The 15911-nt window shown below is 33.4% G+C and overlaps 1 protein-coding gene across 1 annotated transcript in view; it reads right to left on the reverse strand.

Annotated features, from left to right (window-relative positions):
• Window positions 1-1688: 1688 nt before the first annotated feature.
• Window positions 1689-15911, reverse strand: part of SLC30A5 (solute carrier family 30 member 5) — a 31999-nt gene continuing 17776 nt past the window's right edge. The window contains exons 5-16 of the mRNA NM_001192174.2: window positions 14779-14866; window positions 12096-12183; window positions 10792-10868; window positions 10429-10599; window positions 9634-9922; window positions 9274-9482; window positions 8505-8662; window positions 7556-7685; window positions 5025-5232; window positions 4026-4252; window positions 2936-3064; window positions 1689-2336 (exon numbers count right to left, since the gene is read on the reverse strand). Coding sequence (NP_001179103.1) covers window positions 2166-2336; window positions 2936-3064; window positions 4026-4252; window positions 5025-5232; window positions 7556-7685; window positions 8505-8662; window positions 9274-9482; window positions 9634-9922; window positions 10429-10599; window positions 10792-10868; window positions 12096-12183; window positions 14779-14866 — 1945 coding nt within the window. The 3' untranslated portion in view covers window positions 1689-2165. The remainder of the gene's footprint in view (window positions 2337-2935; window positions 3065-4025; window positions 4253-5024; window positions 5233-7555; window positions 7686-8504; window positions 8663-9273; window positions 9483-9633; window positions 9923-10428; window positions 10600-10791; window positions 10869-12095; window positions 12184-14778; window positions 14867-15911) is intronic.

Here is a 15911-nt window from a genome sequence, read left to right on the forward strand (position 1 = left end):
TGCACTGAGAGCACAGTCATAACCACTGGACTTTCAGGGAAGTCCCTCACTTATGTTTTTGAGATTCACCTATATAGTTTCTAACAGTAATTTAAAAAACTGCTGAGTAGTAGTCTATTGTAAATATACCATAATTTACTTATCTATTGAGGATGGACATTTAGATTCTTTTAGTTTCTGGCTGTCACAAACATGTACATTCTTGTTCCACTCTTTTTATAGACATGTTTCCATTTCTCTTGGGTAAAGACCCAGGAGTGGAACTGCTGGGTCACAGGACAGATGTATGTTCAACATTAAAAGAAACTGTTGAACAGTTCTCCGAAGTGGCTGCATCATTTCATATTCCTACTAGTAGTGTCTGGGTTCCAGTTGCTCCGGAATTTAAGCAGACTGTATTCTGATTTTATGTATGAGAAAAAAAAAAATACAAACCAGAAGCTGATTTGCCTAAAGTCATATCTTCATGCTGCCTTCTCTTTCATCTTGATAGTTGTCAATCACATTAGCTTAATTTTCTTGCTATTTTTATGCCTTCTAAGGGAGATGACAATTTTATTTTTAAAGGGAAATACAATTTAAAAAAATGATGTAATATTGTACCTATCTACTTAAATTTTTTAATGTATAAAAATTACATTAAAACATCCATATGCAATTATTTTCCCACCACTCCAAAGTTTTAATATGTATTGAAGAATCTGGACCAGAAAATGTGTAAAGAGAAGACAAGGAATATCAAAATAACTTATAACAAATTTCTAAAACCTCTCACATATTAAAATTTGTAAGACAAAAATATGATTTACAATACATGTTTGCCATTATGGTATAGATAAGAAAATAGTACCCATACTAAAATTAATTCATCCTACTCATCAAAATTCCTAGTATAAGAGAGAAAATATTCAGATGCTTATAAATAGGTATTCAAAAGTTCTTTTGGACAACATTCTTTGGTGTTCATAGAACTGCATATATTATTATGTATCTATTTATCATACAGTCTTTTCAGACTATACATTCAGTTTAAATCGTAAATGAAAAAATATAAATTAGATATTATTACAGAAAGTACTTATAGGGTATTTTGATTTCATAGTGCCCAAGGGTTTATGAACAAGATTTACTTATTAAACTTTAAAATAACCACCTAATTCTTTGATGTTTCTTTTATAGCGATATGTTTCAGAAATTTTTTTTTTTTTTAAGTTACATTTTTAGGCAGAAAATTCAACTCTGAGTTGACAGTTATCTATGACTCTCTCCACTGGCTCTTCCACAGTATATGGAGCTAAATGAAAAGATGAAAAGCCTAGCACTGCTTGGATACCAGCTTAATAAGCAACTTGGAATGCCAGATGCATAACAAGAAGTGGAATATTCTACTTTAGAAGAAGACAAGTGAGTGAATAACATGGACACAACTTAGTCTAAGTTCTTTACCCTAATAAAGCAATTATTCATTTGCAAATATTACCAAAAGTAAAAAAAAAAAAATTATTTTACAGAGTGGTTGACTTCTGTAACGCATCAAAATCTGTCATGCTGTCCTTCACATCCCCACTGCTGCCTCCTATCAATGGCTGAGGTCTCTCCCAAGTAATTCAGTTTACATTTAAAGTGGCAACAAGGTTTTACTTAATGGATTTAAGTTATAATTAGAAACCAGTTTTATATACAGAAAGTCCATAAATATAGATCTTTTATTCCTGTTTTATCCTAGGGCTATGCAAAAAAGTGACTAAATTTTTTTCATTTGGGTATTTGTAATAAACATGTTACATACATTATTTACAGTGGAGATGCTTTCTGGAGGAAAGTAAACACACAGAAGTAATTTTGGTCTTCACTTGAATCCATCATTATATGTTCATTTTTGAAGATGATGTGATATTACATCACATTCACTCAAATTTCAGGTTTGCTATTTTACACATAATTTCAACAATTATTTTACTTGTACAATTAATGCTTCATTCTATATTTAAATTTCCTTTAAGAAAGATTCCTTGATCCAACTGTAGGGAGCTTTAAAAATTTTTTCAAAAGCAACAAAATGTTTCTGTACAATTATGTGCAATTTTCTTCCTTCTGGTGGTATTATAAATACCCGGCCTTTTAATCTTCATTGTTCAAACCCCAGTGGTAATTCCCAAGTTATCTCACATGATGTAAGTACCATCTTTGTAGTATTTCATGGACTCCATTTGTTTTGTCATAGTCAGAACATCATGAAATCCAGTACTCAGGCCAGACATATGTTGAAAGTATGCTTCTTTTTCCACTTGTATCGTTAAATTGTTTACTCCAGCATCTTTAAGTATTCCTGTAACCTGTTATAAAAATCCATACATTGAAAAGCATTTAGATTAATGCATTTAGTGCACATGGATTAAATAATGAATATCACATTTTAAAAAACAGCCAGTCAGTGATACGTCCTTAAAGTAACATTTATTATTTAGCTGGTCAAATATTACATAGGATCTGTCAGGAGGCCAGTAGCTCACTGAATTGACATTCAGAGGAGTAAAGGAGAACAGCGATTGTTTTCAATTTGGTAGGTCCAGAATAGGGATACAGGAACTGTTTTCATCCTTATCGCCACCCTGCCAACTTTATTATTATTAACTTAGGACTATTTATAATAACTTATTTCTTGACCATCTGTTGGTAATCAAGGTGGATTACAAATGAACTTTTTTTTACATTAACTTAAGCTTGTCCTCCACATAATAAAGACTGACTTTATTTTTACTATTTTTGGATATAAAACAAATCTAAATGTAAAAAAGAAAGCTGTCCCTGGTCAGCTGTAAGGCTGATATTTAAAAAAAATTAAGTGACAATCGAGCTGTAGAACTTATAATGTGTACAATTTAACTTATGAATTACCTCAACTGAAATTATTTTTAAAACTTAAGAGGATTACCTGCTGTACTATTCTTTGTTCCAGCACATCAGATGTCACCTGTATATGAATTGTTCCTGCCACAATACTGGCAGAATGACGCCAAAAATGTGGGTCTCGGTATGATATTAATCCTTCAATTTTCTGTAGCTGTCAAATAAAAGGAAAGGTGATACAAATGGACTTGAAAGGCTACTTTACTGAACACAAAGCAGTCTTTCTGGTCCAGGAACCATTATTGAGCTGATTAAAAATAATACCAATAATAAGGAGAGCCTAGAATTTAGAAGGGAACAGGAGGGACAACCACAAGCAAAGGCGTCTACAGTACTGACCTGGCAGTGATGCCAGGAAGGAAGTCTGGAACAGGACGTGAGCAGGGTTACACAGGCCTTTACACACAATGGTGCACGCCTATTTTTACCTATGTAACATGCACTTCCCCTGTTTTAAACCGGATATGTTTAGTGAACTACCTGTTTTCCTTTATACTGATACAAACATTCAAGTATTATTTTATATTTGAGATAACACATTCAAAAGATAGCCTTCACATTCAACAATACAGGCTGGTTAAATTCAATGGGAAAAAATTTACAAAGCAGTACAAAACATTTTTTTGGCCGTTTTTAATATTTTTAAAGTATTTTTACATAGAAAAATAACTCTTCAAAAGTATTTCTCTCCAGGTGGTGAAACTAACTATATATATTTTTTCTTTTTTATACTTTAAAACTTTCTGTAATGGATGTATATTAGTTTTGAAGTAAAATACTTTTTTTAGTAGGACATAGTAAAAACTTTTTTTTAGTAAATACCAATTATGAGAAAGTGAGAAAACTTTACTAATTTTATTTATGAAACCAGTGTGGTTAAAATGTTATACCTTATATATTCAAGATGCCAACTGTTCATCAGCAGATAATATTAAATGGCGAACTACAAGTTGAAATATATTCTATTTGTGTCTGGTTTTTCTATGAATTGCCTGTCCATATTTTCAGTTCATTTTCTACAAGACTGTCATTTTCATTTTCATCTCGTTTGGCCAACTTAATTTCAAATACTATTTTAAAAGGAAGAAGAATAGTAAGGAAATTATACACAGTACCTTTTCTAAGGCAATATGTAGCTCTTTTTCATATTCTGGTGGCAGCCTCAGAAGTAGAACCTGACAGGCATCTTTAATCAGTGGGACAACACTGAGAAATATTAATACAGCAATAAAAAGAGAACAGAGGGGATCAGCAATGAACCATCCAAACTGCTCTATAAGAATGGTGGACACGATCACACCAATACTGCCGAGCGTGTCTGCCAAAACGTGTAGAAACACACCTACAAGTAAGGTACATAAAATATTAAAAATTAAAGCACATCTAATTTAGGTTTTTATTCATTCTACAAATGTCACAAGGTATCTATTATCCACCAGGCACTCTGCTAGGGGCTGGTACTTCCAAATGATTAAACCTCCTCACTTCATCAAGGAATTCATGGCATAGAGGTGAAAGTAAAGATTTGGGCAACTATTAACAAAGTGGTGAGTTTTACGATGGTGTAGTTTGTTTGGGAACGACTCCTAGAAATCATACATGTGCCAACTCTTGACATTACTCAAATTATTTATATTAAAATATCAGAATGGGGAATTCTCTGGGAGTCCAGAAGTTAGGACTCTGCACTTTCACCATCAAGGGTGCAGGTTCAATCACTGATTGGGAACTAAGATCCCATAAGCTGCATGGCACGTCCAAACAAATATCAGAACAAATATCACATAAATGATAAATACTTCCCCTGTATTTTTTTTTTTACAGTACAATAAACATTTTCTAATTCTTTTACATGAAAGTGCATAATAACACAGTTTCCCTCGCAACTAATATTTATACAAGTGTTACTATGAAAGGGACTTTATAATTACAATAATTCATTTAAAAAAATGGACATTTATGAACATTTGTGGGCATTTTCGATAACAGATGATTTTAGATCTCTTAGCTACAGATTGTTCTTTTTTAAATAAAATTGTACCAGAAGCCCAATTCTTAGTACAGTATCAACTGAGAACAGTTGAAAGGTAGGGCGGTTCTTGGCCAGGACTCACCCCTCATGTTGGCGTTCATGCCTCTGCCTGCAGATCCGTGGCTGTGGCCGTGGCCGTGCCCATGGTCACTGTGGCCGTGCGCGTGGTGTGAATGGCTGTGATCAGACGAGTGACAGCTTCCTTGAGAAGCTCCATGGCTGTGGTTATGGGCATGGCTAAAGGCACAGATACCAATAAGGTTTACTATCAGCCCTCCAACTGAGACTGGCTAGCAAAAAAGAGGAAAGAAACCTTTAAATTTGTAATTAAAAAAACAAAACAAATTTGTTATCAAAAACTTACTATACAGCTATATGTTTTTTTTGGTTCACAGTTTTGAAAATATAGTAAAACTTCACTAAATTCAATGAGAAAAAATTTTGAACTGTGAATTTTAGAATATTTTAGAAGCAGCACTTAAGTTTCAAATACCAAAATGCTGACAAGTAAAAGGATTTAGGTTTGCTTTAATTAAATGATTAAGAATAAAAGTGTACTTGATTCAGGGTTTATGAATAAATAAATGATGCTCAAGTTTTGTCTTGTTTAAATAAGAGTTTGAAAGTACTGCTTAACTAGAGCATGTATACACTGTACCTGAAATCTCATTTATATTACTAGGTAAATTTCAATACTTTAAAAGACAATGACTGTAATTTACTAACGAGTGGACTCCAAATAAACATAGTCTTATTGTGTCTTAACTATAGTAAGATTTACCATAATAAAAAAAAGTGTAATGAAAAAGCATTTTTTTCAAAAACAAAGTAAGCGGGATTATCTTTACTTAATGGTGCCACAATAATACCTCAGAGGATAAACAAAGTTACTTACCTTCATTAACACCTCTTACAAGATGATTTGAAATAGTAGCTCATGGCACTATTTAATTTACATATATCTACAATTTCTCCTTTAGAGAAATCCATTTGTTTTATAAAAAGAACATATAAAATTAAGGGCACAGAATATTTTAATTAATTTTCAAAGCTAGTAAGAGACTAGCTTTGTAGTCTGTAGTAAACATGTATAGAACTTATTTACTTCTTCTCATGATTCAGACCATCTGTCTGTCAGATTTAAAAACTTCAGTCAGCTTTATGATCCTCAAGAGTGTTAATGAATTTTGAATGAAATAAAATACTGTTTGCAGAGACTTCATTAGATCATAAATACTCTCCTCTGTTGAGAACTACTTCATTTTTCTGTATTTCATCAGAATGAAAAAAAAATAACAAAGTGAAAGGCCCCTCTAATTCTGCCCTCTAAGAGTTAGTCTCTCCTAAGAGGATGGTGTATATTCTATGCACAATACTAATATACATATATATATATATATATATACACCTTTTAAAAATCAGTGACAGGATCATATTCAATACTATTTTATATTTTTTTTCACTTAGTGCATACTGTAAATATTTTTCATGCCAGCATATATTGATACACCTTTCTTTTTAGTAGGTGTGTATTATTCTATTGGATGAGTGCCATTTAACTAGTTCTTTCATTGGTGAACACTGTTTTTCTTTTTCCCTGCCATTGTGCCATTATAAACAGTGGTACAATGAATGGTGCACCCCTACACCCTTGTGTGAATATTTCTGTAGCAAATATTAAAGGTCAAAGATATAAGCATTTAAAAATCCAAAATATATATCCAAATTACAATTCAAAAACATTTACTACATGCTTCCATCAACAAGATTCATAATTGTTTTTAGTCATTTAATGATTAATAACAGACTGTAAAAAGAGAATATATATATATGTATTTATATATATATATATATATATATCACTGAATCACTTTGTGGTAGATCTAAAACTAACATAACATTATAATAAAAATTCTACTATATTACAAAAAAAAATCCCTACCAATTAATAGTTGGCTTTCTATTGTAAGCCAGGTGCTAAAATTTAAGAGTTAATATACACAATTCAGGTCCTGAAAATACATCTTAACTGTGGAAGAATGACAAATTAAACAACAGCTTTAAGTCAGTGTTGCTATAAGAAGACTGCACAGATACAATGGGAATATTCAGAAAGGGAAATCTAACATACTTTGTGGTGCGAAGACAGGGATGAAGGGAAGGTATCCCACCAGAGGAGACATTAGAAGTAAAGGCTAAAAGGGCAGAATGTGGGAAAGGTATGAGAACTACAAGGAAAAGCACATGTAAAGGTTAAGGGGCACAGGGAGAACATTAAAAGTTACCATAGCACTAATTTAGAGTAATCAAGTCTTTGCAAATTTCCTCAGTTACCTAAAAACACATCTTCAAACAAAAACATTTAATAAGGCAGAAAAAAAATCTGTGTTTTAGAATGTCATCTAATATTCTGACTACCAATGTACTGGAGAAAGGTGTATTAATTTCTAAGAGTCAGCAGTGTAAATGTAAATAGCAAGATAGGAAGTTATGTTGAGTTAAAAAAAATAAATAAAACCTTGTTAGGTCAATAATTACAAGTAGTTAAACATTAGTAGGGAAAAAGCTGTATGAGTATGAGTAGAAACTAAATAGTAAAATGAAAAGACTTACTGTCAACATGTGTGTGTCTAATTCCGGAGGATCAATTAACCTGGCCACCGACTCCATAAACACAAAGAAAGCTATTACCACTAGAAAAAGCCCGTTAATAAATCCAGAGAGAATTTCTATTCGGCCATACCTAAAAATGGAGAATATATTTTTAGAAAAGGAAATTAACAAATGAAGTATTTTTAAAATATAAACATTATTATGTTATAAATGAGGAAATGAGTCCAGATTTTCAACTACACAAACAGTAAGACTTGAAAATTACTAAGATTTTAAATATCATACTACTGCTGGAAGGTTTATATGTTTGTTGGGATTTTATGTGTTTATCAAAGTCCTTCTTCAGTGTCCCCTCTTATATAAAGATGTCCTAATTTCTTAGCAAGAAGTTACTTTTCTCTCTTTCAAGACTTTGATGTTCTCTGTATCTGTCACAACACACAGATTCAACCTGTATCAAGATTTTTTGTATCTTTGGCTCATTCATCTTTCAAAATATAAACAGCTGAAAATAAGCTGAATTTATTAACCTATTTACAGTAGGTCTTTATCAAAATACTCTGAACAAATCAGGGATTCTAGTATTCACCGAATGATTCACTTAATGAAAGGATACTGCATGCATAATCACTTCAAAGTTTGAATTCTCTTCCTAACAGCAAAGATGTGAATGATCATGCACATTCCATGACCTCAAAGAAACACCGCTGGCCAAACAGCTCGCAATTTAACTGATTTTTGCTACCTATCTATGAGAAGGATTTGTCAGGGAGTATGGTCTTAAGCTTACTGCCATTCAGTATTTATCAAATGCTTGGTTTATTTCCTCTTATCTACTTTAAAGAAAAATTAGGCTCTGAAAAATTAAATTTGTATTCAAGGTAGTAGAATTTTATCCTATGAGATGGAATTTGCTATTAACACAAGCCTTGTTAGTCAGTGTACCTACCCATAGGAGAAAATCCGAGTTGCTTTCCATCTGCTCATCAGGGCTGCAAAAAGTCCCATGACCAAAGCAGAGCAGTCAAAGAGCATGTGAAATCCATCCGAGATCAGACCCAGACTATTGGTCAACACGCCATAGAACAATTCCACAAAGGTAAAAAGCTAAACCATGTTCCAAAACAAAACAAAAAACAACAGGGGAATAGTTTTTATTTCCCAAAAAAACAATTGGGCAATACTGTTTTAAGATAAATCTATCACAATTTGATCATAAGGAATTTAACGCTTAATTACGCAAAGCTTACTTGAAGATATACCGCCTCTTTCATTACTTAACTGATTCTCACACAAGAAATCTCACTTCATATAAATGGTAAGAAATCATGCTAAATCAGATATGTCCATCTTATAAATTATTTAAAAGGAGATAGCTTTATCTACATGTCTGTAGAACTCAATAAACTAGATTAGAAAATGTTAGCAATCTGGTTGGGAATGAGATCCCATAAGGAGTACATTAGAATCTTTATAAGCTACTCTATTGATTTGAATGGCACACGAAACCAATGTCTCTAAAATACCTCAAAAGTGTTTAAGCAGTATGAATATGATCCTGTAATCTTTCTACTAGAGAAAATATTTTAGCCCACCTCTAACTATTAAAATTATTTGGGAATAACAAAAATTACACCAGAACTGTCCAAATTAAAAGATTAAGCCTTCAAAAAGAAAAAAAAGATTAAGCTTTCAAGATATGCCATTAAAACTCTTACCAGATTCAAACACAAGAAGTAAAAGATCTGCCTAGAGTCATTTTCCTCAAGAATTTGTTTTAGTGATTCCTTAATAAACCTAGGGATGGACTGGGAACTATGCTGAAAAGCGTCACCCATGAAGTTATAAAGAGGTGTTCCTTCAGGAGAATATCCAATGAGGGTACCTTTCTGTCCTTTCTTAGAAGGAGATGATAAGATGTTGGCAGCTAAAAAAAGGAAAAAAAAATATATATATATACATATATTACAAAAATTTAAAAAGTTTAACCTACAGAACCCAACAGTATCTCTCAGCACTATGTAAGCACTGAACACACTCCCCAGTTGAATGAATGAGCCACTAGGGGAAATGCTCACATAAGGTGAAGAACACAGCGCTGACCACCACTCCTCCAGAAAGCACGTGCTCCGTGCCCTCCTGGAGTGCTGCTCTGTCCACAGCCCGGAGTTGGCCTGCTATCGGATGTGTCCAAAACTTTCCAAACAGTAGAGCGCTGATAAAAATGGGAAAGGATCCATAGCGGGCACATTTGGAAACTTCCATTTTGACTGAACAAATGGACTCGACATAGAAATCCAGGATCATGACAAAAAAAATAACCGTTGAGAAAGGCATAATGAGAGAAAACCAAGAATCAACTTTACTCTGGAAATTAAAAAAAAAAAATTGTTAATACCATATGGGTATAAAGTTCACATCTTATATTTTAGTTAATCTGTTTATGTGTACACAAGTATTTCCATGATTCAATACAACTTGTAAAATGACAAAATATGAGTTATAAGATATTGGCACAGTTTCCTAGTATTCCCCAAAGTATTAAAAAAAGAAGCATTATGGTTTAGTAATTTTATAAATACTTGGTGATGTACAATCCTTGGGTTTTTGGTTAAGTATTAAATTATTCTGGGTAGTATTTAACTGATTCCTTCAGGCCACAAGGATGGGAGGGGTATATAAATATAATAGTACTTGATTTGTATTTTCTATAAACAATAAAGTTAACTCTAAAAAATTTTCAAAACCTATAAAGAAAATGCAAAGAAATTTAAGCCACTTGCAGCATCAAACTGAAATAAAATATAATGTATTGAACCAAAATCTATAAGTAATAGTTATTTTACTTATTACCAATAAATTCCTGCTCTTACCTCAGTTGTCACAGAAAGAACAATGACCCATGGGCATAAGAGAAGTACAGAAATGATTTGGGATAAAGCTTGAAGACGTTTGGCTCCACCAACATCTATAGAGAGTTTTCTGGAAGCTGTATGAAAACCAACTTTACAACACAAAGCCAGTACTAGCAACAATACTCCACCCTGTGAGAAAAGTAGATAAATCTTATTAGAAACACAGAGTTCAAGAGCTAGCATGTTTTTTTCATAACCCAAATTACTGAACTACTCAGATGGTTGGCAGTATTGTAAATAATTTTAAATGCACTTTTAAAGTTATCGTTGCTTTAACTTTTCAGAATCTCTCATGTTAAGAACAAAGAAAAGAAGACATACCTTGTGATCTGCCACACCTAAGAAGGCAATGGCTGTGTAAAGCATGTGGGTTAGAGCACTGTCATGATGTCCTTCAGCTAAGTGAGTTGGAGTAAAGGAAAAAAATTTAACTCTTTGAATCTTGAAGTCCTCCTGGAATTTACCTACTATTTTGGGTTGACTATTAGTCCGAGGGCCCCAAACCTGACTATCCTCAATAATGTTTCCCTTAAAAACAAAAGAAAATAATGAAAAAATTAATTTAGGGAACATGATTCATAAATTAGAATGGCTTGTGTTATACTTCTTTTGTTGTCTCCAAGACAAGTATAATAGTACTTAAGGCATAGTTGTTAAATTTTAGTACACAACCTCCAAAAGACATATGCATACATACTAGAACAAAGTGATGAGAACAAGGAACCTCCTTAGACCACTCCTATCTGGTTCAATTAAGGTTGATCTTTTGGAATGCCATGTAAAACTCAGTCCTAAATCTGCTTCTTAGTTGTTGATAACATAAGCCTCAGCAAAATAAGCAGCAAGCAAAAGAGGGTAGGGTGGGCAACAGTTCTTTAACAGTCAACCCAAAGTTTTGCAAAAGTCATGCCATTCTCTTTCACTGTAACACAGTAAACTGGTCTTAGTTAATGAATAGGTTTTAGGGCAGTATCAATCACCAGAAGATTCAAAACTGGTGTTCTGAGCCCTGCTAAATGGAGAGGGTTAAGGGTAACTAAAGGGTATGTGGATAGGAAAGAACAAGCCATGTCTGCAGAGGAAAATGAGTAGATATATTTAATTGGAAGCTGGGTTTAGTCAGTATGAGAGAGGAGTGGGGGGCTGAGTTGGAAATAATTTAGAGCAAGAGAGTGAATACCAGATTAAGGAATTTAAACTTCTTTCAAGTAAGAAGATGCCAAAGGTTTTTTCATTTAATTTCAAAAAAGTTTATATTTAATAACTGCCACTGCCTTCTAAAGGGAGCATTTAAATTGTTAAATTACAAGGGAGCAAACAGATTGATTTTGTTGAGTGAGTAAATCATACATATATATGTATACACATACATACATTAGCACCACAACATTCTAAAATATTCTTTCATTGTCCCAAAATTGCTGAAAATTTAGGGTGCTTTAAAAGATATTTAACTTAGAATGAATTTATTCACTATTTGAATACTGATTTAGAATACCTACGTTAATCTATGAAAATTTCATTCACGATTGATTAGTTTAATTCAGTTACTCCTTCTTTCCCATTCTGCCAGTCTTCTGTTTTTCTGTAAGACTAAAAAACTCCCATCTTCTGCAAAAGGATACGGTGTTCAGCCATTTTAGCCATGAGATCATCATTGTCGAAAAGCAACAGGCAAATCACAGCAATAATGAAAAAAGCAGCCCCCCTTGTCTGAAAATGAAGAGAATAATACCAAGAGTGGCTTTTTCAAGTGTTGATTTTTAAGACCATGACTATACAAATGCTAAAGAAAATTTTTTCAAATACCTATTTAAAGATAAAATAACATTTGACATTAAAATCTTTATACTATACAATGTAAATTTATAGTATTAACAGTAAGATGCAAAAGTAAAGAGCTCCCATAAATTCTGCAGTATGTTTTCAGGGCACTTGAAGACAATAATGACAATTTCAGTTGTGTCTTTGCTACTATGAATAGGGATATTACTATGCACAAACTGTTATATGTTCACAGAACTAATCTTCTTAAATGTTACTTTGCTTCTGTCTGAAAAGCCCAAGTAGCTAAGGAATAATTAGTAGTGACATTTTCTTCTATAACATGCAACAGTTATAGTGAAGACAGTTGGTTTACAATAATATCAGTACTCTACTTATCATTCTTCTAGGGAAAAAGAACTAAGAGGACATGTTATGAAAATCAGCAGTCATCTCTAATATCTAGGAAAGGTATAATGCACTTAAAAGCTGACACACTTCTTAAGTTCTCATTCCAGGAAAGGATTTTGATAAAAGAAAATTACAGGAAGGACATACTATCCAGGTTTATGCAAATACTTCAGAATTTTTCATACACAAGCAATCTAAATAGCACTGCTGTACATTCTCTAGTTACAAATGTACAGGTGTAATACCAGATACTTTCAGAAAATAAAAATGTTAAGTGCAAAATGAGGATTTTTGTTCATTACAAGATAACCACTATACTTGATAAATTCCCTATTAGTGTGGTGTGTATTTTGACGAAGTCAGTATACATAAGCCATACAATTTAAAATTTCCTAATTTTAATTGAATCAGGACATGGTAAATTAACAATACCCAAACATGGAGACTATAACTTAAGACTTTTGTTGCAAAGAGGGCACTGAGGATTCTGTAGTACTTCACAGTCAGAACTAAAAAAAAAAAACACCACAGTTCTGGTTAGATGCCCAGATTCATTACCGACACTAACGAGAGGATATGTAAGATCTATACTCTCATTTTAGTGCAGTATAATTTTTAATGTTTAAAGTCATTTGTATTTATGAGTTGTCTTTGTCCTTAGCTTGTTTATGTTGAAGATCTTCAGCATTTTTTTAAACTATTTGAGTGATCTGAGTATATATATATATATTTAATGTAAAATTTTGTGGCAATTTGTTACCATTGTTAGTTTGCACAATTATTTTTCAAATATTTTTATTTATTTATTCTTTTGTCTGTGCCACGTGGGATCCTAGTTCCCCTCCCAGGAAAGCGTCCCCTGCAGTGGGCTCAGAGTCTTAACCACCGGACTGCCAGGGAAATCCCTGCACAATGGTATCTGTTATGCAGATGTTTGTAATCATTATGAAGTCACAAGTTCGGGTTTTCTCTTTTGTGATTTTTTGACATTGATTTTGGAGTATGCTGTGAGTACACTTAAACATTTATTTTGGAATACTCTGTGAGTGAAGGAAAAAGATTAAATAGTAGCATATACTTTAACACCCATAGATCCAATCTGAAATGTACAAGCTGGGCAGACTCACTTCGCTCTATTTGGCACATTGCTTTGGTCACTTTATTTTATTTACTACTGAGCCTGAAAGTCCCTTTCAGAAAAGAGACTATTATAGCTTATTTGCCTTTATTTCTCCTTTCCTGTGTAACACAGGAAGCATTTAATTTGGTAAGTCAAAGTATTGTAGCTGCAAGAACTTTTAATTGCATATTGATAAATTTACTAAAAATAGATTAATACTTATATTATATAAGATGAATAGGGTTGCTTACTTGGCAAATGTTCATCAAACTTTAAATATAACAAGTTTTTAGGGACATCTTTTCCAAAACTGATGTACAGGAGTTAAGAATGAAATAGGGGAGAGCTCGGGTAAAGCATGAAGGAGATGTTTGCAGTGATCGATCAGTTCTGTATCTTTGACTATGGTGATGGTTAAACAAATCTAAACACACACACACACACACACACACACACACACACACACACACGTGTATGTAAAACTGGTGAAATCTGAATACTGTCTATGGGTTGTACCGATGTCGGTTTCCTGGTTTTGACAGTGTACTTGAGCTGGTAAGAAGCTACTGCTGACACTGAGTAAAGCCACAGGGACCTCTCTGTACTGTATTTGCAGCTTCCTAGGGTCCCAGGTGGCTCAGTGGTAAAGAATATGCAGTGCAGGAGACACAGGAGATGTGGGTTCAATCCCTGGGTCAGGAAGATCCCTTGGAGGAGGAAGTGGCAACCCACTCCAGTATTCTCGCCTGGAAAATTCCATGGACAGAGCAGCCTGGCAGGCTGCAGCCCACAGGGTTTCAAGGAGTCGGACATGACTGAGTACACACACACACACATGCAGGAATTTATAATGATTTCAAAATAAACAGTAAAAAATAGAAGACTTGTGAGAAAAATTTATAATTAGCAAAAAGCCTCTGCATTCTTTTAAATGGGAAAGGATATACTATTTTATTGCCTTGGATAATATTTTACTTGTATACTTTCAATTTTCAAATAACGGAAAATTCTACCTTTGCTGGTCCTCCTCCAGAACTAGTGAACAAAACACTGAGCAGTGAGATGACAACAATATCACTGTGCTCGAATAGCAGCAAGGTCCTACAAAATAAAGCACCGTAATTCATGAAGTATGTCTGATCTGTATCAGGAAGCAGGAATTCAACCAGATTAAGGGAGAAGAAAAAACATCTTTCCCCTTGATTTCATAAACCATTATGGAAAAAATAAACATGTACAGCTGCCTTGGAAAACATTCTGGCATTATGTATCTTAGAAGGTTGTAACTACAAATATCTAACAATACTACTTGTAGGATTATATCATACATATTTCTTATATACATGTACCAGGAAACACTTATAAGATACCAGCATTGTTTGCAATATCCCTAAGCTGGAAACAACCTTACTACTCACTGATAAGAGAATGGGTAATATAATATAGAATGTATCCATTCAAAGGACTATTATACAGTGGTAAAAATGAAGGAAATTTCATGAATATACACAAATTCTAAGAAATACAGAATTGTATACTTTAGAAGTGCTGCAGACTGAATGTTTGTGTCCCCCTCCCTTCCCCAAGGTTAAACTCAATCCCCAACATGATGGTATTAGGAGGTAAGGAACACCTTTGAGAGGTGCGTAAGGTTATGAGGGTGAAACCCTCATAAATGAGATTAAAGGCTTTATAAAAAGAGACCAAAGGGAGTGCCCTTGCCCCTTCTGCTATGTCAGGTTACAGTGAAGAAACAAGACAGCTTTCTATAAACCAGGAAGAGGTCTCTCATCACACATCCAGTCACCTGTACCTTGATCCTGGCCTTCCTGGCCTCCAGAATCATAAGAAACAAATGTGCCTTTTTTTAAGTCACCCAGCCCATGGTATTTTTGTTACAGCAGCCCAAATGGACTGAGACAAAAAGAGTGAATTTTATGGTATATGAATTAGATTTCAAAAAACTAACATAAAACTCAAAGAACTACATACACATATGTATATATATACACACACACTACATGCATCAAAATGAGCAAATCTCAAACATAACACTGAATGTAAAAAGTAGGCTGCACAAAAGTACACGCAATGTAATTCTATTCATATCAAGTAAAAAATCTGCAAAAAAGAAATACTGGTTACA

Source organism: Bos taurus, chromosome 20 (genome assembly GCF_002263795.3).
Source record: "Bos taurus isolate L1 Dominette 01449 registration number 42190680 breed Hereford chromosome 20, ARS-UCD2.0, whole genome shotgun sequence".
Lineage (NCBI taxonomy): Eukaryota > Metazoa > Chordata > Mammalia > Artiodactyla > Bovidae > Bos > Bos taurus.